Here is a 23450-nt window from a genome sequence, read left to right as displayed (position 1 = left end):
ATGCGATATCATACGGACCTGTTCATGAGAATGTATTGCGAAAAACACACTGCAAACAAACAAACAAAAACAACCAAAGAAATTGAAACACAGACAACCAAACTACATACAGAAAAATAGTTTTATGGTTTGGTCCTAACCTAGAAATAGTAGGGTAGGGACATAACCCCTACCCCCACGAAAAGCGCAGATTTGTCATTTTACCCTTTCTTTTACAATGAAACAAACAAGATACAATGTGTTCATTAGTGATCTTCAGAGATGTTGTGTGCACTTTTTTGGACAGAGCTAGGCTAGCTTATTTCCCCTGTTTCCAGTCTTTATGCTAAGCTAAGTTATTTATTTAATGTTTATTTGTATAGGGACAAGTACATGTATGTAGCATAAACCTATGCCACACACCACAGCATGTATAGCCTAAGCTAAGTTGCAATGCAACAACAAATACATTAAAGATAGTACAAAACACAAACTCAACAACAGATACATACATTAAAACTTTGAACTTAACAATAATATACAGACAAAACATTACAAGACACACACAGCTGTAGCTTCACATTTAGCGTACAGACATGAGAGTGGTATACATCTTGTCATCTAACTCTTGGCAAGAAAAAAGTGTATTTCCTAAAATGTCCAACTTTTATGTTCACAAAAAGGAAGAACAATTATGACCAAAAAAGTCATAAAAAATCATGTCCAGGCACACAAGGTTACAAATGTGATAAAAAAAAGGCCTTTAATGCATAGGGCAAGACATTAGACATTTTCTTTTAGGTTATTAATAGTTGTATATAAACCAAGTATGATCACCTGTATCACTAAGGAGAAAGTTATGGGTTCAGTTCAGCTACAGAACAGCACCACTGTCTCACTCGACAGTACTTTAGTGGGGTGGAGGTTTAACCTCTTTTGATTGAAGGACCCATCTTGAACACCACGTTGCTGCTGTACTGAATGGAAAATAATTTACTGCTTCAACTCTTCAACTGGTTGGACAGTAACAATTCTGTGGACTTTTGCCCACAAAGAGCCTCTAAAATCCATATTTTGTACAGAGATGAGAGTTGTATGTAGGGCATGTTATCAAGGTCTTTTATAAGGCTAGCGTTGGAAATAATGGGCTTCGGGGGCGGCAGGCTGGGTGGTACGTTATATAAAGCTGACTACCCTCAACGCAGAGCAGCAAGTTCACTAATCATTGAGTACATTGTGGAAGAACAGATATAGGAGCAGAGTCTGTATTTTCTGCTGTAGAAGAAGTAGATGGCTTTTTCAGTTCATGGATAGCAACTGGTGAGAGGCGTCCTAACGTTCGAAATTCCATACATATGCATTAAGACAAACATTTAGCAGATTAATGCAAATGTTAATGACTGCTTTCCACCCACATCTTTAGATTCACGTCACCAGAGTCGACTGGAACCAACAGCAGGAAACTCGAGAAACTGTGTGAACTTTTTCGCAGCATGTGAACTTCTGCAATAACCGTCAGAATGATTGCCTTGAGAGTCTTTCCCATCTGTGTGATGTACTAATATATTCTAGAGCTTTTGAGGTGGGTATATTTGTGGAGGAGTGAGCGTGATGTTGCAGGGTTTTTGAGGAGTGGTGAGTCAGATCGTAGCCAGTAGACAGAGCGCTTGACACAGCCGGGTTGGTCCCTGTGCTCTGACCCACACTGACTCCTCTACCATGAATTAGCTGTGCAGTCAGCCACACAAAGGTGGAACACATTAGTAATGCAAAAAGGCAACCAGGCCTTTCTCTGACTATAGGTTTCTTTCCTTTGCTCTGCTTTGTTTGCACATATAACAAAGATTGCAATATGCAGAGTGTACCGATGTTCATGGATTAACAGCCTCAGTCTCAGCAAACCCTTACATGTATCTGCACTAAGCCAACATGCAATGTTCAAATAGCAGTAACTGCCTAAAGTAAATGGACATTGAATAGAAATGTCAGTTCTGTTTGATCTTTCCATTGTGTTAAAAAAAAAGCTCTGCATTGAGATACGATGGAAAATGTGGACTTTTTCTGTCACTACTGTGGTGACTACAGCTATCTCCTACAAGAAATTGAAAACAAGAGGAACTTTTAGAAGAACATTGATTAGAGAAAGGGCCATTGTAAGTATTGCCCTGTGGACTTGGAGGTATGAAGTCCCTACATGCTTCTGGAGGTGGAAGAAGTATGTAGGGGCTTGTTTCGCAAAAGCAATTTGCAAGCACTACATGCAGATTACAAATGGCCACTCCAGTGAAGTTAAAGTATAAAGCAGCACAAAATGGAAATACTCAAGCAAAGTTTCTACAGTACTCGGGTAATTGTACTTAGTTACATTCCATCACTGAGCTGTGGATGCAGTTTGACTGAATATGATTAAGGAGATAATCAACATTTATGAAGTAAAAAGAAAACTGCCTGCAAATGACCAGTCATTTAGCCTATGGAATTAAATTTACATACAATATATTACAAAAATCCAGTCCATTGCTAGTAGAACAAGTCTTTGTTCCTATCCGTGACCTGGGAGATGGCTGCCCGACAAGAGCCAGGTTCTCTCTGAGGTTTCTGCCTGTTAAAAGGAAGTTTTTCCTTGCCGCCGGTGCTGCAATAAGTGCAATTGCTCTTGGGGGAATAGTTGGGTCTCTGTAAATTATAGAGTGTGGTCTACACCTAGACTATCTGTAAAGTGTACTGAGATATTATCTGTAACAATTTGACACTATAAAAAAATTGAAATTCAAAATTGAAACCAGGGTTAACCTAAGCCCAGTGCTATAAAATTCACACTGCACTTCTCCTAGCCCTTGGTTAAATGTCTGTTGAAACGCATAACTAATGTTAACATTCCAGAATTGCATTGTTTACTTAGCCCCGTTTCACGCTGGCAATTTTTAGCCCTGTATAGTGCTGGTTTTCAGGGGTAACCCCACAAACTTGGGGCTAACCCGGCTACCGAGCAGGGCCAGCAAGCCCTAGGCTTAAACCGGGGTTAGCCCACTTTGGATTGTGCCAGTGTGAAAGATTTCTTAGCCCCAGGCTAACAGCTCCTTAAGCCGGTGTAGTGTGAACTGTTCTTTACTATTACTGCTGATGCTACCATTGCTGCTGCTCAATCATCTGCTGCTGTTAGTACTGTCCTGTATTTCTACTAGTGCTTTCACGATATAAGGAAAATATCTAATTGTGATTATTTTGACTGATATTGCGATCATTTCTGTATCATTATTCTCATTTTAATTGAAAAATATTTCAGTTGTAGTTGAGTGTGATTTTGTCTGTAGGGTACAATTTATAGTCTCTGCAGCACCACAATACTTCAATTCAGAATGGTTTCAAACATATTTTGTCTTTAACAAATATTGCACAGTGGATATTGCACTAGTCCATATTGCGATTTCAATACATTTGCGATTAATTGTGCAGCCCTAACTTCTACTTGTAATAGCTGTTTCTACAACATTGTTGTGGCTATTCTGTTAAGGTACAGCAGTTGCTGCTGCTGTAGCGCCAAGGAGAGAGAGGGCCCTCAGGAAGTTGTGCTGTTATTTGCCATCTGTCCTGAGTTGATGATGGTTGAACTTTTTCCAACTTGCTGCCCCAGCTCGACATGCGACCATGACAACCACAGACACCACATCCAGGAAATTAATGCAGAAGATAAATTTACTGGGTGTCTGAATTCTCTGAATTATCACCTTTTTTACCAGCAGTGAACCTGTCAGTTATCAAAAAACGCTTAGTTCCAAAGCTTACTATCCAGTTTAAAATGTTTATCTGTTGGTCCCTTGGGAACAATAATGAATTAAGTCTAAAGTCTAAAGTTATGATGTAAGTTATCTACAGTATATACATATAGCTAACCATTTCCTTTACCTTAACTCTGCACCTTTTTTAATATCATCATCACATAACTTGTTGATGCTGTGTGTACAAAAGCACATCAATCATCCCTTTTATCGTAAGCTTCGCAGTTTTAACGTCAACACCACTTTTATGAAGATGTTTTATTCCTGTTTTAACAAATCTGTTCTTACCTTTTCGTTTATCTGCTGGCCCTGGTCACTTTCTGTCAAACAGAAAAATCGCTTGCAAGGCATTGTCAAGGTGTGCAGCAAAACTGCTGGACCACCGTTGAACAACCTTCATGACCTGACCTGTATCAGGACAGATCCTTAAGGAAAGCCAAGTTGATCTTGGCCGATCCGAGCCATCGACCGGAGTGAGAATGTATGTTGCTACCTTCAGGGTGCAGATAAAAATTTCCACGATGCAGAACAAATAGGTTCAAAAGGTCATTTATTCCTGCTGCCATTAGCATTGTGAATGATTTTCTTAAAACATAACTTTTGTAATTATTTTGTTGTGTTTTTTGGTGTGCTTGCTGTCTATGTAGCCTAAACCGAATTGCTGGCACCCATTCAAAATAAAGAACACTAACGTTGGCAGGCATCAATCAAAGTAGTAACCGTCACTGTCAGACAGTACCTGACTGTTGTCGCTGTATCTATTACCATTGTAACCACAGTGTATAATATAATATAATGTTTTTGTGTGTGCTCCTACAAGAGTCCTCAGACCCCATCCACTGAGCAGATGGAGGAGGGTCCACTGTTTGGAGAAGTGGTAGGCTCCGAGGGAGGGGCTCAGGCTTTCCTGTCAGAGATCAGTGAGGAGGACGTGGAGGCGCTTCGCCAAAGAGAGGAGGCCCTGCTACACATCGAAGTAAGAACACTGACTGATCAGTTTCAGAATTGTATCTTTTGTACATTTCATGTCATTTGAACAACTGTATTGATCCTACACAGAGGGGTATTCCGCACTATAGCCGTTTTTGAATGCTGTATAGCAGTGATCCATGGTGTTTATTATTGTTTATAATTGTGGCACAGTCAATATGTTGATAGACGTCAGGGATAATCTTCTTAAGGTACTGTACTGATCAATCTCACAGCGTTTTTGGCCACTGCAGGCAGCTGTTTTCAGAGAAAAAGCTGTAAAAAGCCACTGGACACTACCTGCTTTGCAGCAAACAGCAACAGTCAGAGACATTACATTACATTACATGTCATTTAGCGGTGCTTTTATCCAAAGTGACTCCCAATTAAGTGCTTTCAACCTGAAGGTGCAAACTCCAGACAACAAGCCATATTTTTTTTTTTCATGTTTATCCGAGGTGTAGTCAGAAGAGATGCGTTTTTAGCCTTTGGCGTAAGATGCGTAGGCTTTCAGCCATCCTGATGTCAATGTCAGTGTTGGGTTCACAACTTGTTTCCGCTGCCCCCCAGCGGCCAAGAAAAACAATCAGTTCAGTCAGACAACTCAAATGGAATAGATCATTATGCAAAAGTAGAATTTGTACAGCTTTAACGTTTGGCAGTCGGTTAGCCCTGTCACCTCACAGCCAAATGGTACTGGGTGTGTGGAGTTTGCAGCCCCCCACCATGTGAGTGTGTGTTTTCCCGGGTCCTCCAACTTCCGCCCACCTTCTTCCCTGATTGACTGGCAACCTGTCCTGAGTGTACCCTAATCCAATCAGCTGGGATCGGCTCCGGCCCCCCGCGACCCTCTAAGGATAATCGGTTATAGATAATGGATAATTGGATGGGTTAATGTTTGGCATCTAGGATCTGACCTCATCACTTGTAGTCATACAGCAGGGCTGACCCCATCAGCAATCTGAAATTCTATCTGTATCAAATTAGAGATATTTTAGAAATATTCTTACGGGATTTGACTGTTTTTGCGGTCTTTCATGCCAACTTCAAAAGTTAAGTCTGGAAACATTATGATTCCATACACACTTTACCCAGGTAAAGGAACAAACAAATCTATATAAGCACCTTATAATTGGGTAGCATTCAATATCCTGCAGCACCATGGGGATACTGTGACAAAATACTAATAAGCTTTTGGAGGTGGGCGAAGAAGACGGAGCCTGTCTGAGTTTCTAGTTACTAACTTGGCAGTGCTGGCCTTCTGGGAGGCAATATTTGAAGAAAACAAATACCTAGATTGTTTTTCCTTTTTCTGCTTCTAAATTTTTTTTGGAGAGAGGTGTTTTATACGGCCAGGGCTTCTTATGTATAAGACTGTAGGCCATGCACATGAAAACACAGATTCTCATTTCTCATTTGACACAAGGTGCAAGCAGCTTAGTAAGTGGGGCCCTTAGAGAAAATTGGTAAACAGGCTTAATAATCCCAAGGTTGCTGGTTTGAATTTGTAGGCTGGCTGGGAATACATGAGTGGGGAAAGTGAACTGCAAGGCTTCTGGGACATGTGTGAAATATATCTGCAGAGGGACAACATTTTATGGTAAATGCAACTCAAGAAACTTATATTATTAACAGCAAGATAATAATGTCCTCGGGCTTGTGGGCACAGACACTGAGGCCCAAGGGATTGGGCTGCCTTTGTGTGAACTATGTTTGACTGTTATTAAAGGATAAGGCAGAGGAGTTTAGGAGTAGGAGTTTCAAAATCAAAATAATGAAAAGAACAAAACCAACAATGTGTTAGTCTGTCTCACAATACTTTTAGATTTCCCTACCCTGTCTGTGGTTCCCTAGCCCATTGTTACTACTGAAGACATTAAAGCTGGAAAACAAAGATGTGTCTCCCCCCTATGACAGCCAGTGTAATGACACAAACACTGTTGAGGTGCTTAGGAAAGCAGTGGGATTCATAATAAGACTTTACACAATCACCTTAAAGGACAATTCCGGCGCAAAACGAACCTAGGGGTTATTAACAGATGTGTACCCACTCTGTCGTTCTCTGGGACATGTTTTCATGCTAATCGAATGTGTTTGTAGCTTGTAAGAAGCTAGCGCAGACCACTGATTAGCTTACAACGCTAGTATTCGGGGCACAGGGAAAGTAAAAACAAATCGCTATTTATACCACTAAAAAGGCTCAAAATATCACCACACTTCAATGGTAAAATAATGAGGGTCCCTAAATGTTAACCGAAGCATTGAGAACATTGTAAGTGTACAGACAGTTTATTGAACGAAGAGCTGCGCAACACAGCCTCGTACTTCGGGAAACTGGTGGTGTACCTGCGGACATTGTGAAGCTATGGCCACCGAACAGGAGTGTCTGTGTTGCATGGAGTAGGACCTGTTGCGTCACGACACCCAAGAGACGCAGTGTTTTGTACAGTCTGAAGATTTCCCCTTTCTGATAAACAGGGCTGTACTTGAAACTTTTTTCCATGTCCCGAAAATAAATTGGAGACAGCGACACAGACTGGAGGGACCAGATGGACTGTTATCCACTGAGTAAGTACACTAGACAAGTTATGCAGAGTGTGATTATTTCAGATACATTGAGCAAATTGCTTTTGATTTTAGTTTGCATCGCCAGCTGTAAGTCATGACTGGTTTTCAAGACGGCGGCGGCATGTAAACATGAACGCGAGTGTCTTTATAATCTATCTTTTCAATAAACTGTCTGTACACTTACAAAGTTCTTAATGCCTTGGTTAACATTTAGGGACCCTCATTATGCTACCATTGAAGTGTGGTGATATTTTGAGCCTTTTTAGTGGTATAAATAGCGATTTGTTTTTACTTTCCCTGTGCCCCGAATACTAGCGTTGTAAGCTAATCAGCGGTCCGCGCTAGCGTTTTTCAAGCTGCAAACACATTCGATTAGCATGAAAACATGTCCCAGAGAGCGACAGAGTGGGTACACATCTTTTAATAACCCCTAGGTTCGTTTTGCGCCAGAATTGTCCTTTAAGTGAGCAAAAACAATTTGTCACAATGGGTAAGATAAGGGACTGTTCGTTATTTATTTCAGGAGCCACCGGAGGAGTTTTGGGATCTTTAATCGAAAAAGACGTGACCCTCCCTTCACCAGCAATCAATTTTGGATGACCCTCCAAAATGATATGGAAAAAAGGGATGACCCTCCTCAACAATTTATAGATGCATTCTACACTGGTTTGCGCTCGGCAAAGATATACAGATAGCCATTGTTCATTCCATAAATACCGAACGGTCCCTAATGTTTTTTTCACAAATTCCAGCACACTTCTAAAACTAAATTTTACAACTTGTTAATTTACCAGTTTAAAAAAGAAAGTACAATCATACAAACATTCTACTTAAGATATTATTGTAGCTGAACTGCTGAATACAAAAAATTCACGCGACTTGCAAAATACTGCTTACATTTGTTTAAACTGAAACAATATTAGAGGATTCTAAAATCATCTGTGTCTAAAAATACTCTCAGACCACGGGGGGGGGGTTTGTAGGTTTGATGTGTATGGTCTCCACAGCACTCCTGATGTCTGGGGTTTATTGCACATGCCTCTCCACTTGTGCAACATCTACTGATGAAACTTTTGAAGACATTAGATTAGATATTGTAACACTTCATCACCCATCTCACCATGTGGCTGAATGACAGCAGATAGAAGCCAGCCATATAGTGCTGCAGTCTGCTTTTTAAAATGAACATGGCTGTCCAGCTTTTGCCATCCAGAGGTTTGAAGACTAATGCTAATGTTATAGGAGCACTTTACAGCATAATGAAGATGTATCTCCGTGCCCAGTTGGAGCTGTCTGAACTTCATCAACGTTTCAAATCAACTAATCCCACTGCAGTCAATAGGAGCGAAAAAAGGAAGCGCATCAATCTCTCTCAGCAGAGTGACACGCAGTGAAAGAGCCGCGGCTGGAATGACAGCTTCATTTCAGCTCAGCCGCCGAGATGGGCCAGTCAGATGTTTGGTGTTCAGACAGGGTCGTCTGGTCTGTGCTTTAGTCATAGCTGCATGGATAAATGTCATCGTCAGCGCTCAGGCAGGTACTGAGGGCTTTGACTTTGTTCCTTTGGGGAGAGTGATAGTATCTGACAATGTGCTTTTTCACCTTCATACCACCCTCCTCGCCTCCCTCCGTTCTTGCAATCCACGCACCCCCCAGATACCACTACATCAGCGTTTGCTGTGAGTCCCGACTAGGGCTGCATGATATCAGGGCTCAGCGCTAACTTTTTTTTTCCCCAAGGACCACATGTGCTCGTAAGTAGAACAATTTAGGAGTGCATAAAGAATTTTAGGGGCACAATGAAAATGTATCAAATTATGTGTTTTTCTTTCCTAAAAAGAATACGAGGAGACATTTACAAGCAAAGGGAGTTCATTTATTTTAATAGAACAAGTAGCCTAAACTAGGTTTTTGATTATTTCTGCTTCAAACTGTATTTATTTAATATGTATGTAAAAATTAATACTTTAAACTGTACATGGTCCAAGGTTCATTTATTGTCACTGTACAACAACTGTCCCACTAAATCCAGACAGACCTTTGGAGAATTCGCTCCAGTCAGCTAATAGAGTGGACTTACATAAGGTAACTGCTATTACTGTTGGTGCACAGTGATACATTTTTTTACAACACGTGTATTTATAATACAAAACGTTATGAAGCGTATTGTTTTCAATTTTAAAATACATTTTCTACTGATCAGTACACTGAATATACAGTTGCGGTGTAACAGACCACTCCCACGGTTCGGCGTGCATGTGCAATGTAAAATACATGTTAAATACAGTTTAGTGTCGCTGTGAAACCGCCTACACATGATCAGAGTAAAAACTGCGAGGTAGGGCGCAGAGCACAGAGACAAACTGTGGCGTAGGTATACGTCGTTGCCTCTGGTTTTAGTTGCAGCTTGAAAAATCAGCGGCTACGAGGTCAGAGTTGAAATAATATGAGCTTTAAACGCAGTGCTTGGCAGCAATTCTGAGCAGTGCGCGACGCCAAGGGCAGCGCTTCCTCTGTCTCCACCGCTCCCCCCGTAGAAAAAGCAACGGCACAGCCAGCGAAGAGTTGTTCACCGCGGATCATGTGTAGGCGGCTTTACATGTACTGGGGACGGCAGAGAGACGTCGCCTCTGTAACATGCTCTGCTACTTGTTCAACAGTACACAGGGATAACAATGCCGATATAGCTGTTGCAACTGTGGTTACTTTTCAAAACGCCACGCAGGCAACGCTCGCAGCAGGCTCTCTGCAACATAATATAATGACGAGCCGAGAGCAGCCGCTCTGAAACACGCTCTAGTGCTCTAGTAAAAAACAGAAAGACAACCCTGTAAAACTAAATGTAGAGAAGTTCATGGGAGCTACTGGCGGCCACATCTGCAAAAAACGGCAAGTATTAAAATACCCTAACGTTAGGTTATTCGCACATGTGCTCCTAAATACAAAAAGTCTCCTTTAGCGCCATATTTTGACGCGCTTGGTCGGGACTCTTGGCGTCACTTTTTGATGCTCTGGGTCGGGACGTACGTTTAACTGACGTGCGGCTCAAGAACGGGACAGTTAGGTTTAGGAAAATATCATTGAGTTACAAAATGTACGTTTCAGTGACACGCGGGACAAGAACGGGATACACCGGTCTCCTGGGTGAAAGTCTTGTCTTGTTTGACCCATCCACCCCCCCCAATCAACCTCCTTATGTGGATTTTCCGTCTTTTATACTACTCACTATGACAGTTACATTTTAAAGTTCATTTTTCTACTGTGAGTGTCTTTTGCGCAACCTGTTCTCACTCCCAACTCATTAAATACTGACGCTTGGTCAGTGTCTCTCAGCGTCAGATACCGACGCAAAAACCCCCTTTAGCGTCTGGATGGAACGCACCGCGTTGAGAGTTTTGTTTTGTTTCTGTCGACTTTGAATGAAGGGTGCTTTTTTCAAATGGAGTCTGGTGGGTTTGGTGATGGCGATTTTGGGGCTGTTTCATGTTAAACAAAAAGGATATTACTCTTTATCAGAAAGGTCTATCTCTATGGGGATGCTTTCCATAATGTTGTCAGACACTTAGAATAATAATCTGTTAGCGGCAAAAACAGAACTTTTTGTGGATGGAAATTGACGGTGCGCAATTAACATTACATAGCAGCTTGTTTCTCTGCTGCTGACTGCAGCAGTCTTGCTTTATATTGGACCAATTTCAAAGATGGTTGAGACCATCAGACACTTAAACACAAAAAATAGGGAAATAAGGGCCAGGTTGGAAAAAAAAAAAAACTTACCCTTTAAATATCAGAATTTTATTTTCACAATCACAAATTTGTTATTTATGCATTGTAAGATAGGCTACATCAGTGGTTCTAAACCATCTTTGTGTACCAGACACCTTGTGATGCGCTTGCATTTATTAGGGACTCCCTCCCTGTGAAACTACTGGCATCCCCATTGTTTTTTCAAACTTTTGTATCCAGTCGTGTTTTACAGTTGTCTGACTTAAGTGCATCTGATTTAACAGATATGCTTCAATTTAATTCATCACAGTTGTCCAAACATATTAGCTCATGCTTTACTGATGTACCTTTGACCTGATGCTGATAGAGGACTGCAGCTGTGGCTGTTGTACTGCTGATTTACTTTCTTAACATGGATGGTGTAGACAGTAGCTGTGTTGGAAACGGTTCCTTATCACAGAAATAGTGCACTATATAGTGTGTTCGCCATTTTGTAGTGGTGTTCGAATTCTCGCTATATAGTCCGCTATAAAATACCCACAATGCACAGCTTATTTGAGTGTACATATGATGCATCCTACATTTTACTCCCGTGGGCGAGACCCCCTTCGAGCGCCCCTCCACAAACACACAAAATGTCTGCACAAACAGTTATATTTTATTATAACATATGTTGTCATTTGTTTTCAACAAATGGCATGAAAAGACCAAAGCTGTCTCTCAATACTTTCCAACATTCCTAACATTTATTTCTACTGAAAACGTCAATCTTTAACATGCATATAGGATGTATGTTAGCGGCCTGGGGGTTAAAGAATTGATTTTACATTTTTCAAGTCAGTCTTAAAACAATTTGTAGTAAATGCACTTGACTGACTTACGTATTTACATGCACTGTAGCTACCTGTAGTATGTACAGTATGACCTGGGTACTACTAGCTAATCACTTCCTAACAACATGCTGCTCATTGATGTGTTTTTACCAAGATGTTGCTCATTGATGTGGTTTTGGAGGAAGAAGATTTATCAGGTTGTGGTTTGGGTCTTTAATGGTATTTATTGATTAAAAAACACAGACTATCACCAGCCTTAACCTTTAATCGATTAGTACTTTTTTAAAAACAGAAAATACAAATTACTTTGTTGATGCGTTATGACATCACAATCACTATATTTGACTACAATATCCCTAAAAACATTTTTGGGTGTATTTCAATATGTGGGTAACACTCAGGTGTCCACTTGTATATAAATTATGTGAAAATATACCCCAGCACATACAGTAATGCTATGCGACGTCCCAAACTGGACACATCTGAGAGTAACTGTTTTCATGTAAAATGTGAATATTTCAATGGATATTCCAAATATAGCCTATTTAAGACTTAGCCTATAACAAACTATGTGTGGAGCTAATTCTCTGCTTTGGTAGGACACACACACACACACACACACACATCTCGTGCATGTGCCCGCGTCGCTACTCCTTGTGAATCTTAAATAGCGCGCCGAGCCGCAGGGCTGGATGGCATCGCAGGGTGTCCGGTGCCAGACTGGGGCAAAGACCACTATAGGTGCCATTAGCGTGGATACAACCCACCAGCCCACTGGCCTGGGAGTGCACCATCCCTTTCACAAATCACTGTTCTTTATTATCAACGTTTCTTTCCTTTGAAGACATTTGGCAGAGAAGCAGTCTTTTTTTTTTTACCAAGTTGGATTGCTTTCCTGAACTTCTACTATCCTACTTTTAGTTCTCAACACAGAGTCTGTTTCAGCCCCCCTCCCCTTTCCCTTTCCGCCAATTTGCAATTCCCCACACAGTGAAATAATAGATAATAGATAACCGCTTCGCTGCACAGAGGATCCTTTTTTTTTTTTTTTTTTTTTTAAGTGCTCGTGCTGCCCCCCATGTGTCATGAATAAATGCCACCCCGGGCGGCTGTCCGCTTCGCCCGTGCCAAAAACCGCTACTGCCCGGAGAAGAAGAAGCAGAAGGACCCGCGGAAACTGAAAAGGAAAAATGGAGCAGGCTTTAGTTTCTAAACTATGGAAATGTAACATGCAACATATAAACAACCTTTTACTCTCCTCCTGAGTGCTCGCTTTGTTTCAGGGACGTATAAGAAGTATTTTAGTTTCGGTTTGTTGACATGGTGCTGGGCGCGTCGGCCTCCGTCACACAGATAACCGGCGCATCTACTGACGCAACGATGTTTTCAGTGAGTGTCCGAAATCTCGTTTGATCAATCCCTGTATAGTTCACTATTTGATAAACACTATGTAGGGAGTGAATGAGGGAACGGTTTTTCAACACCACTACCGTGTAGGGTCAGTGCTAAGCTGGAAAAATACAAATAATACACTTAGTTTACACACAGTTAGAAGCACCTTTCACATAACCTACATCACCTTTGTCATCCTGAAAAATGAATATTGCACACTTGTGTCATGGTTGTGTATTTTTCTGTTTCCTGTTTTATTTTGTAGTCTGTTTTTCTCCCATGTCATGTCTTGTTTTACTTCCTGCCTTGTGTTTTCCCGCCTTTGTGATTGTCTGCCCCACCCTGATGTGTTTCACCTGTTCCTGAGCCCTCGTGTCACCTGTCCCTTGTTTCACCTCGTTACCTTGTGTATTTAGTCTCTGTGTTGTCTTTGTCTGTTGTCAGGTCATTGTATTGTATTGTGTTAGTGTGTGGAGTGTGTCTCAGTATTCCGTTTCAGAAAGCAGGTTTAGTGAAAACTCTGAGTTTGTTAACCCTGAGATGAGAGTAACTCTGGGTTTTCTGTTTCAGAAAGAGAGGTAACTTAACCTCAGAGTCAGTTACTATGGTAACTGAGTGTGTGAACCTAACCTGGTCGGGAGCAGGTTTTCTTCAATAAACCTTGAGTTTCTCTCAGTCTCCTCCCTCTGACATAGCGCACTTTCATTTCCTCATTCATTCATTCAGTCTGTATCAGGTACATTTTAGGGCAGTTTATCTGCATGAATAAAAAAACAGGGTTGATTTATTAACTCTGGTAGGCAGACAATAAAACGTTTTTTTTTTTCTCAAAACATGGCATGTCCTTGTGTCGACGATCCTGTTGATGAAGAAGCTGTATTAATACAGGGAGTTAAACATACGTCGGGAGATGATATTGAGGCCCCGACTATAGATGCATTTTCATTTCCAGATACTATCCTACCTATTTGAGCGCCATAGTTTTTCTTCCCAGTCTATCAGTTATGTAGCCTACATAACCTTATCCGTCCTCATATCAACATCACCCATCGTGGACATGCGCTTACATACCAGCAGAGTCTTTGTGTCACATTACTTTTTTTTGCAAACGGCAGTTTGCTTTACAAAATTGGTGATGCGGAGCATATTAGTAAAGCCACTGTATACAGAGCCGTCAGAAAAGTGTGCCTCGCTCTGAAACGTTTTTTTTAAATGTTTGTGTAGAGTTCCCTGGACACAAACCAGTAAGAGACATTAAAAAGAAATAAATGATTGTAAATCAAAATTCTGTTAATGATGGTGCTGCAACCTCAGAATGGGATTAGTAGTAGTTTACTTTTTCGCCCGCAGGATTGCACATAAGTGAAATTATAGGTGTAGCCTACTACCATTCCAGTAATATTAGGTTACCTGTGATTAAATATGAAATTAATACACTATGTTAGAGCTTACGCATTGACTTGAGCAGCAATTTTCTCCCGCAGCAATTCTCTCTATTTTTTAACGAAATACATGTTCAAACTCGCTGTATGTGCGCATGAGTATTTCCACCGACCAGTTTGTTTGTGGTTGTTACCATGGTGAATCGTAGTATCATGGCTCCATTCATGCTGCCTTTTTATTGTGGTGATGCACGTGCTTAACTCTGAGTGAACCTACTCTGAGTTGATTGAGTTTTCGGTTCCAGAACAGCTAATATGAGTTGGTTCAGAGTTTCCCATCTCAGGGTAAATCAACTCAGAGATCAGGGTTAGACTCAGAGTTTGTTAAACCTCCTTCCTGAAACGGACCCCAGTTTGTTTCGTGTCCCTGGTCTTTTGGATTCCTCAACATTTTTGGAACTATTTTGCCTGCTTCTTCAGGACTCTTTTTGTTGTACCCTTTTGCAATCTTTGAACTCGACACCGCTCTGTCGTCTCTGCATTTGGGTCCGCCATTTCTCTGAAGCGTGTTATAACTTGCGCATTTGTAATATTTTGTTAATTGAAAGATGTCTTCTATTATATGTCTGAATAAGTTAATGTGCAAAAATCAGTACATACACAGACACATTACGAAAGAAAAGAAAAAAAATACAGACCCGCTGCAATACCAACTATGACAGCTGGGCTTCAATATATCGAGCAAAGCACAAAATATTTTCAGCTGAAAGTGTTTATTGTTATCAAACAAATGAACTAGAGAATATTGTATGTAATTACAACCTTCTTATTGAAAAGACTAAAATGGTCCCCGTAGCTTTGAATTTAATACTTAAATAAAAAAAGAAATACTAACTGGGAAACATCACGCCTGGCTGTATTAATTAAACCGAGTTTAGAAAACAGGGCCCTGAGGGGTGTTTGTAATTTAATTTGTGGACATATCGTCCTTGAGTATAGTTATATTATTCCACAAGAAATATTCAGAATATTAGTATCCAGCCTCCGCAGCACTTTCTGCACATTCCAAACCCCCCGTTAGACTGTCACCTCCCAGCTGCACTTTATATGCTTTGGCACGGGAGATCATTTAATCAAAAATGAATTCATAAAAAAAAAAAAAAAAAAAAAAAACTCAGGGCATAACAGAGGACAGCTTTCAAGGGGAATCTGAATACAACACCTGGCCCAGTCGAAAGAGGGGAAAAAAAGGCCCACGGCAAAGCGTGCCTGTCCTACCAATGCATCCTCGGGACAGTCTATCCACAGAGTTTACCCTTGAGTGAAGACAGGTACAGTGGGAAACACCAGCAGATAAATCATCCCAGTAGACAAACACTACAATGTTTATACTCTCAGCAGAAAGGATCTCACAGAAAGTGGTTTATTAGCACAATAATTTGTTATTAACCCCAGCAATCAAAACCATATTGATTTCCCTTAAAGCTAACAGTTTGATGGCAGATCACGTACTGCTTGCTGGTACTGCTTCCCTCAAGATAATGAGAATATCAGCCTTCTGTGAAATCCAAATGCTGATATTCCTCTCCACTTGATGATTATTGACTAATGAATGCTTTAAGTTCCTACTAATCAGTGACACTCTTCACACAGTATTTTTTTCTCTCAGGCTTTGTCATTACCGCAAAAGTAAGACACAGACAAGAAAATAATCGGCACAGCACGTAAATTATTTCTCATTTTTAATATTTCTAACAGTGTTTAAGTATCCTGCAAAACAAGCTCTGACACTGTAAAATACTGTTTAATGAAAGATAACTCAGTTTTAATTCAGGAACATTACCTTTTTTTTAACGTGCAGCGTTAAAAATCTTTAATTAAAATATAATAACGTGAAACTGGAAACAAAGAAAGACTTCTCTCTTATTCTGCCTGAGAGATGCCACTGTTAAATACACCACAATTATTTCACTCTAACACTGGACCGCTGTTTGTTTCCTGTTTCCAACTTAAAGTCAACTTTTTTTTCTTATTATTTTTTTTTTAAAGCATGACAATGCCTGACAGGGTACAATGGCGGACTCAAATGCACAACTCAGAGCAGTAGTGAAGAACGATTCCTTTATTGTTCAAAGAACAAACAGGCAGAGGTGCAAAATCGGCAGGCAAAAATCGTAGTCAGGATACAGGCAAAAGGTCTCGAAAATACAAACTAGAAAAACGCTGGAGAGTGAGTACACAAGGTTCGTCAACAGTCTGGCACAGGTAAGTGAATGTGGTGAGTATTTATACTAGGTGAACAAGTGATGATGATTACACACAGGTGAGACACATAAGGGACGGGAGGGTAATCACAGAGGCAGGAAAGTAGAAAAGACAGGAAGACAAGTGACCAGGAATGTATACAAACAGTGGATTTCTAAATAAAACAGGAAGTCCAGAAAACAAACAAAACATAAGATAAGAGCGGAGCTGAACATGACAATGCCTTAATTATTGCAACCCCTTACCTTAATGAAGGAGTCATTGTTACATATAACACAATGTTTCCCTAACCTTTACAAAGTGCTTATTTGAACCCAAACCATGATTCTTCCTGAAACCTAATCAAGTGTTTTTTGTGTCACATCATAAAACAGATTTATTTTCCGTAAGTGATTTGTAGCAGTTTTGGGAGGCACAGACGAATTAAGTCATCCTGCTGACCGGGGCGTCAGATCAGAAAACGCTTCTAGTGGAGGTTCTAGGGGGGGAGGGGCCATCGGTGGCCAGTGCCCCCTTCATATTAAACCTCGACCCCCCCCTCTGGCCCCCCTAACTGTGGCAAATATTTTCATTCATTTTTAACCCCACCTTTATCCCCAAAGAGGGGATATTACTCATGTGCAGTGATAGATAAAATGTAGGTTAACACTGAATGAGTATTCTTGTGTTAAAGTTAGATGTGTATCGTTAGTCTTTTGTAGAACCAAACCTATGGAGGGTTCGTATATTTGGTACCCCTAAAATCGCACTTGGCCCCAGCCCAGAAAAAAATTCTCACTCCCATTGCATCAAAAAGCGACGCCTGGTCAGGTGCCTTTGTTGTTTGTTGTTGATGCTAAAAGTCTCCTTTAGTGTCATATTTAGACACGGTCAATTTAGATTTGGTCAGGACTCTTGCTGTCACTTTTGGACGCTCTCGGGACCCGCGTCTAGCCCTTTGGTGTCATACTGTATTTAGACGCACTGGGTCAGGACTCTTGGCGTCACTTTTTTTCGCTCATGGGACCCGCGTCTAGCCCTTTGGCATCATATTGTATTTAGAAGCTCTTGGTCAGGACTCTTTGCGTCACTTTTTAACGCTCTCGGGACCTGCGTCTATACCTTTGGCGTTATACTGTATTTAGACGGTCTGGGTCAGGACTGGGTCGGGATGTACGTTTATCTGATGTGCAGCACAAGAACGGGACGGTTAGGTTTAGGAAAAGATGGTGGGTGGGGTTACAAAATGTGCGTTTTAGTGACACGCGGGACAAGAATGGGACATGAACCCTGGTCTCCTGGGTGAAAGCCCTGTGTTGTTTGACTCATCCACCAAAGTGTGATTTTTGCGTCATTATCTGACACTGAGAGAGACACTGACCAAGTGTCAGTATTTTACGAGTTGGAAGTGAGAACGGGTTGTTCAGCCTGGCCCCTCCATTTGAAATGGTCTAGAACTGCCACTGTCTGTGTTCTGGGGCTTGGACGAACTACGTATTTCATTTTGGAGGACTTGTTGGGATGGACATATGGACAGACCCTCAGGCACACCACTTGTGTGGCACAAAGTACAAATGCACAAATGTTATTCACTGACAGTAACAGGAGTAAATGTCATTTGTTGCCTCCATTCTTGTTATTTAGAAATCACAGAAGAGGAAGCAGATGTAACCTCTGTCTGTAATATTTTCAGCTCGGTCTCCTCGCTACCCTTCAGGCCCTGCTGCTGGCATCGCGTTATCGTATTCAGGGGTGTTAGGTCCTTCGGCTACCGCCACTGAGAAAACATGATTTTACATTTATAAACCGTTTACTCAGTAAGGGCAAAAAAGAGATGTCTCTCATGCAGTCGGTGTGGGAAAAATGTCATCGTTTTTTTCCCCCCACCCTTTTCTCACCAGTAAGCATGCAAACAAATCTGCTTAACGGTTTTTCTGCTGTGGCAGTGACACTGTGTCCTGTCGCCCAATGCCTTTGGGCTTGGGTGGGAGATGTGCGGAGAATTTCATATCAGCATTAAGCGCACTTATCAAGGAGAGTGCGAATGGGTTTAGGGGGGGAGGGCGAATGACTGTGCATGACAGAGAACAGTAGATAAACATATTTGTCCTTTATCCAAGCCACTTTGATCATCCATATCTTTATATAGCTATGTTTCTTATAATCTGTGACATGAATACAATGTATTTTTGGTTTCATTCATTTAGTCAGACATCAATATGATCCCTTCCCATACTTCATTGGACAAAAATGCCACTTACTAGGCTGTCATTGGTCTTTGATTTTCAAACTACAACAATGCAGGCATTCTTAAAACTGTGTCTCCGATTTCCAATTTGTTAAATTCCTTAAGCTTTTTCCAATAAGTCAGATAGAATTGAAGGGAAGACAATGTATTTACAGAATGTTTTTTTATTATTATTAATTCACATCATATCATTAGTCTAATATGAAGATAAGTAATGATTGTTCTTAAACACCAATCAACAAACAGTCATCATTCAAACACTCCCCAGTTTCCTGATTAGTCTGGCCTCCAGCTGCTGAGCTAAATTCAATCAGGAGAGACTTCGTTGCAGATATGCAAACATTTATTAGTAAGATATCAAAGTAATTACGGGGTATATATACAATTCTAAGGTTTAGGAAAACCAAAACATATCCCCCAATGGAATCTAGACACTGGTGATGGTGAGAAAAATCCGTATAAGCAAAACGAGCCATCAGCCGGGAGAAGACCGAGAACCCGTGCCGAATATGGCTGGAGGTAGAAGGGGAGGAGGCGGGTCGCACTCTCGTCTGAAAATACAACTGACATAAGCAGGAGAGAGAGAGAACAGATTTAAAACATGGTAGTCATGCTGTGATTGGCTTGAACGTACGTGCCCGATTCTGATTGGTATACAGAAACATAACACCCAACTACCATCTGATCAGTTAAAGAGAAGAGAGACAACGTAATTGAAGTCTCCCTGACAGAATTACAATAGAGTATTTACCCATGCTGCGAGAAAAACAGGTTAAACATGCTGCAATAAGAAGCAATTTGACCGTGCATAATATGAAGTATGGCCGTGCTGCAAAGATATCATGTAAAACATGCTCATTATGAAACATTGCTATGAGGAGATCTATAGGGTGTAGCTATGAACTGTACAACTTGCTGCTACAATTAATAACAATACACAACAATAACATAAGACAATAACGACCGCCTTTTGCCCAGTAAGATGGACTACCACCACCATACTTAGGATAGGGATTCCCCCAAAACTTAGCTCAGCAAAAGACTAGTGCCACACATGTATTATTAATACAGTGCCTTAGTAATACCCAGATACCAACTGACACTAGCGTGGTTAAGACCGAGAAGCCATCCGCACGATGACGATTATGCGAAACAAGTACCAACCACAAACAAAAATGTATTGTTCTCGACATGCCCAAAAATCATATTTAATAAGTGATAGAAAGTGTCTGGGTAAATACACAAAATACTCACCTTCAGCGGGCATCGCAGAATCTAGGTAAAAAGTAACAAAGTCAGACATAGGATACCGCAAGAAGGATCCATGAAATAAGAGGATGCGATGACCATAATGCTGACACGCGACCCATATGCACCATGCTGAGTTTGGCACGTCCATGAATAAGACAACGCACTTTAATGATGCAAGACTAACCGCCGAGACCAGCCATGACTGAAAGCGAATACACGTAGTGATTAGAAACCTGGGCTGCCACCGGTTCCAACACATCTACCGGGAATCAGTCAGAATCTGATTTGCAGGACTCACACCAATCTATTGCCAACATAGGAAGCTTAGTGGAAATGAACAACACATATTTGTAAATAGATTAAATAAAACGTAAAACACCATGAGGCCCCCACAGATATGAGATGAAAATAAAAGTAAATAGCTGATGCGAGCAATGCAGCTTGTTAGATAGTTTGTACAATATAAATATTATGCTGAGAATACTTTCTTTGAAAGACCATATATGAAACATAATTAATGTGAGCTACCCACCATGAGTGAGCATACCGCACAAAACGTTAGTAAGCAGGCAACAATGATGATGAGTATATTTATGCACAAATGCAGAATATAAGTACCTTATGCATTCTGCTGACGTCAGCATGACTACTGACAAATATCACGACAGCTCCGAAGACAAACCTTAACAACGTGTCATTCCCTAACGAGAAAGAATCTTACACCTGCCCAAGTATTAACCAGTACTTAAGCCCAGAAACATCACGAATATGGGACAAAACACTTACTATGCCCATTAGATGCTAACAAGTACTCACCTGCCGTAGCATCCAGTGACGTCACTTGACACCAGTAACTTACATCTGAAGCGTTAAAGACTTAATTCGTACATTTATCTGAAGAAACACAATGTATAAATGCTCCATAGCTTGTATGTCAGTGTGCTCCATAACAGACGGTTTATAGTAAAAAAGGCTACCATTACTTGTAAGATAAATAACTAATGTTAACTAGCATTCTAGTTAGCAACAATTACCCCTTGCCTACATTATTCCTCGCATATAACTCAATCTCCGTCTCTGCAACATTGAAATGATTGAGTTTACTCATGCGCAACCATCAGAAGACTACAACTTCGGACAGGCTGCTCATACCACAACTACGTAGGCAAGCTCAGTTTGCAGCTGCGCAGAGCGCTCAGCCCTAGCATACTTCAGTGTCACCATCCAGCTAATACATCCATGTCCAGAGCAACACCTGTTGAAAAACTGAATCCACTGTAAATGCGCATGTAAATGCGCATGTGAATTTTAGAACGTCAGCCGAAATGATAGCACGCTAAATAAAATAAAAAATGTCGGAAAAACTAAAAAGCAGCTTGCCTAGTGAGCCCATAGAGAAAAGACGTGCCTGTCTAAGTGCACAATTAACCTTGATGCATGTATAGAAGTAAAACGACGTCCCCGCTGTCTCTATCAGAGAATTTACGGTAAATAGGCCCCAGAGACGCAGAGGAATCTGTGGCAGAAGCCAGAGTTTAGACAGAGCCCGGAACTCCAGGCCACAGCAACCTGATCCGCATTACTGGTGGGCGGCAAACATGAATGAACAAAATATGCCCGATGAGATAACTTAACTTCGAAGGGTTGGATTATCCAGCTGAGTTGACATGCCGGTTCCTCTGCCGTAATGAACCCGACCGAAATACGTACAACGCCACGGCTGAGAGTCGCGCTGGAGGCCAGCTGCAGTTCAAAGCGGGCCATGCGGCGAGTCGGGAGCTACGAACAAGACAAAATCCCCAGGACTGTAGTCGTGTGAAAGTACTTCTGGAGTGATTTCTGCCTGCTAGGCTGCTACTGTTTGCACCCGCGTGCATGCGCCAGGGCTACGGAAAAACTGCTTGCAGGACAACTGCGAGAGAGAAATCTTCTAGGATAGACATCATTTGCTACCACACGAGACACGGCCGGAAAAGGTGAATTGAAATGTGCTCTTAACCTGAAATGACACACACGCCGTACCAGGCGCAACACAGAAAAACACTAATGCCATAAGCCAACAACTACTAGTCGCACTCGCACTCTCGTCTGAAAATACAACTGACATAAGCAGGAGAGAGAGAACAGATTTAAAACATGGTAGTCATGCTGTGATTGGCTTGAACGTACGTGCCCGATTCTGATTAGTATACAGAAACATAACACCCAACTACCATCTGATCAGTTAAAGAGAAGAGAGACAACGTAATTGAAGTCTCCCTGACAGAATTTCCGCTGAGCTACATTTAGTTCTCAGTGAAAGTTTTCCCAGACTAAACTGTCATAACAACATGAAATAGCAATGTGACATAAAAACTAATGTTAACAGACGCATAACAGCAAAATGAACCTAGGGGTTAATAACACATGTGTACCGAGTCGACCGTTCTCTGGGATTGTTTTCATGCTAATTGAATGTGACCAGTTTTAGCGCAAACCGCTAATTAGCTTATAACGCTCATTGGGGCACTGGTAAAGTAAAAAGAAATCACTATTTCTATACCACTAATAAGGCTCAAAATAGCACCACACTTCCACGGTAGCATAATGAGGGTCCCTACATGTTAACCGAAGCATTGAGAACTTTGTAAGTGTACAGACAGTTTATTAAAAAGATAGTTTATAAAGACGGTACCGTTCACGTATACAGGCAGGCGCCATCTTGGGAAACACAAGTTCTCAATGCTTTGGTTTACATGTAGGGACCCTCATTACGCTACCGTGGAAGTGTGGTGATATTTTGAGCCTTGTTAGTGGTATAGAAATAGAGATTTCTTTTTACTTTACCCTTGCCACGACGACTAGCATTATAAGCTAATTAGCGGTTTGCACTAAAACTGGACACATTTGATTAGCATGAAAACAAATCCCAGAGAATGGTCGACTCGGTAATCATGTGTTATTAACCTCTAGGTTAATTTTACGCCAGATTTGTCCTTTAACTGACTATAATTTATTAAAAAACTTTGAACGCACGCATAGCGAGGTGCAAGTTTGCTTTATTCACCAAAGTTTCCTTTTATACAGTCCATTGATCAGT

At 41.1% G+C, this 23450-nt stretch overlaps 1 protein-coding gene across 3 annotated transcripts in view; it reads left to right on the top strand.

The window, feature by feature from the left end:
- tsnare1 (T-SNARE Domain Containing 1) overlaps nucleotides 1-23450 on the top strand; it is a 242440-nt gene that overhangs the window by 87101 nt on the left and 131889 nt on the right. For all 3 annotated transcript variants that reach the window (XR_004898681.1, XR_004898680.1, XM_031322750.2), the window contains exon 8: nucleotides 4579-4734. Coding sequence is in view for 1 of the 3 variants with exons in the window: in XM_031322750.2 (XP_031178610.1) it covers nucleotides 4579-4734 (156 nt within the window). In the remaining 2 variants the exon portion in view is untranslated. The remainder of the gene's footprint in view (nucleotides 1-4578; nucleotides 4735-23450) is intronic.

This window comes from Sander lucioperca, chromosome 10, assembly GCF_008315115.2.
Source record: "Sander lucioperca isolate FBNREF2018 chromosome 10, SLUC_FBN_1.2, whole genome shotgun sequence".
NCBI lineage: Eukaryota > Metazoa > Chordata > Actinopteri > Perciformes > Percidae > Sander > Sander lucioperca.
This window is presented reverse-complemented; position numbering and strand designations above follow the sequence as displayed.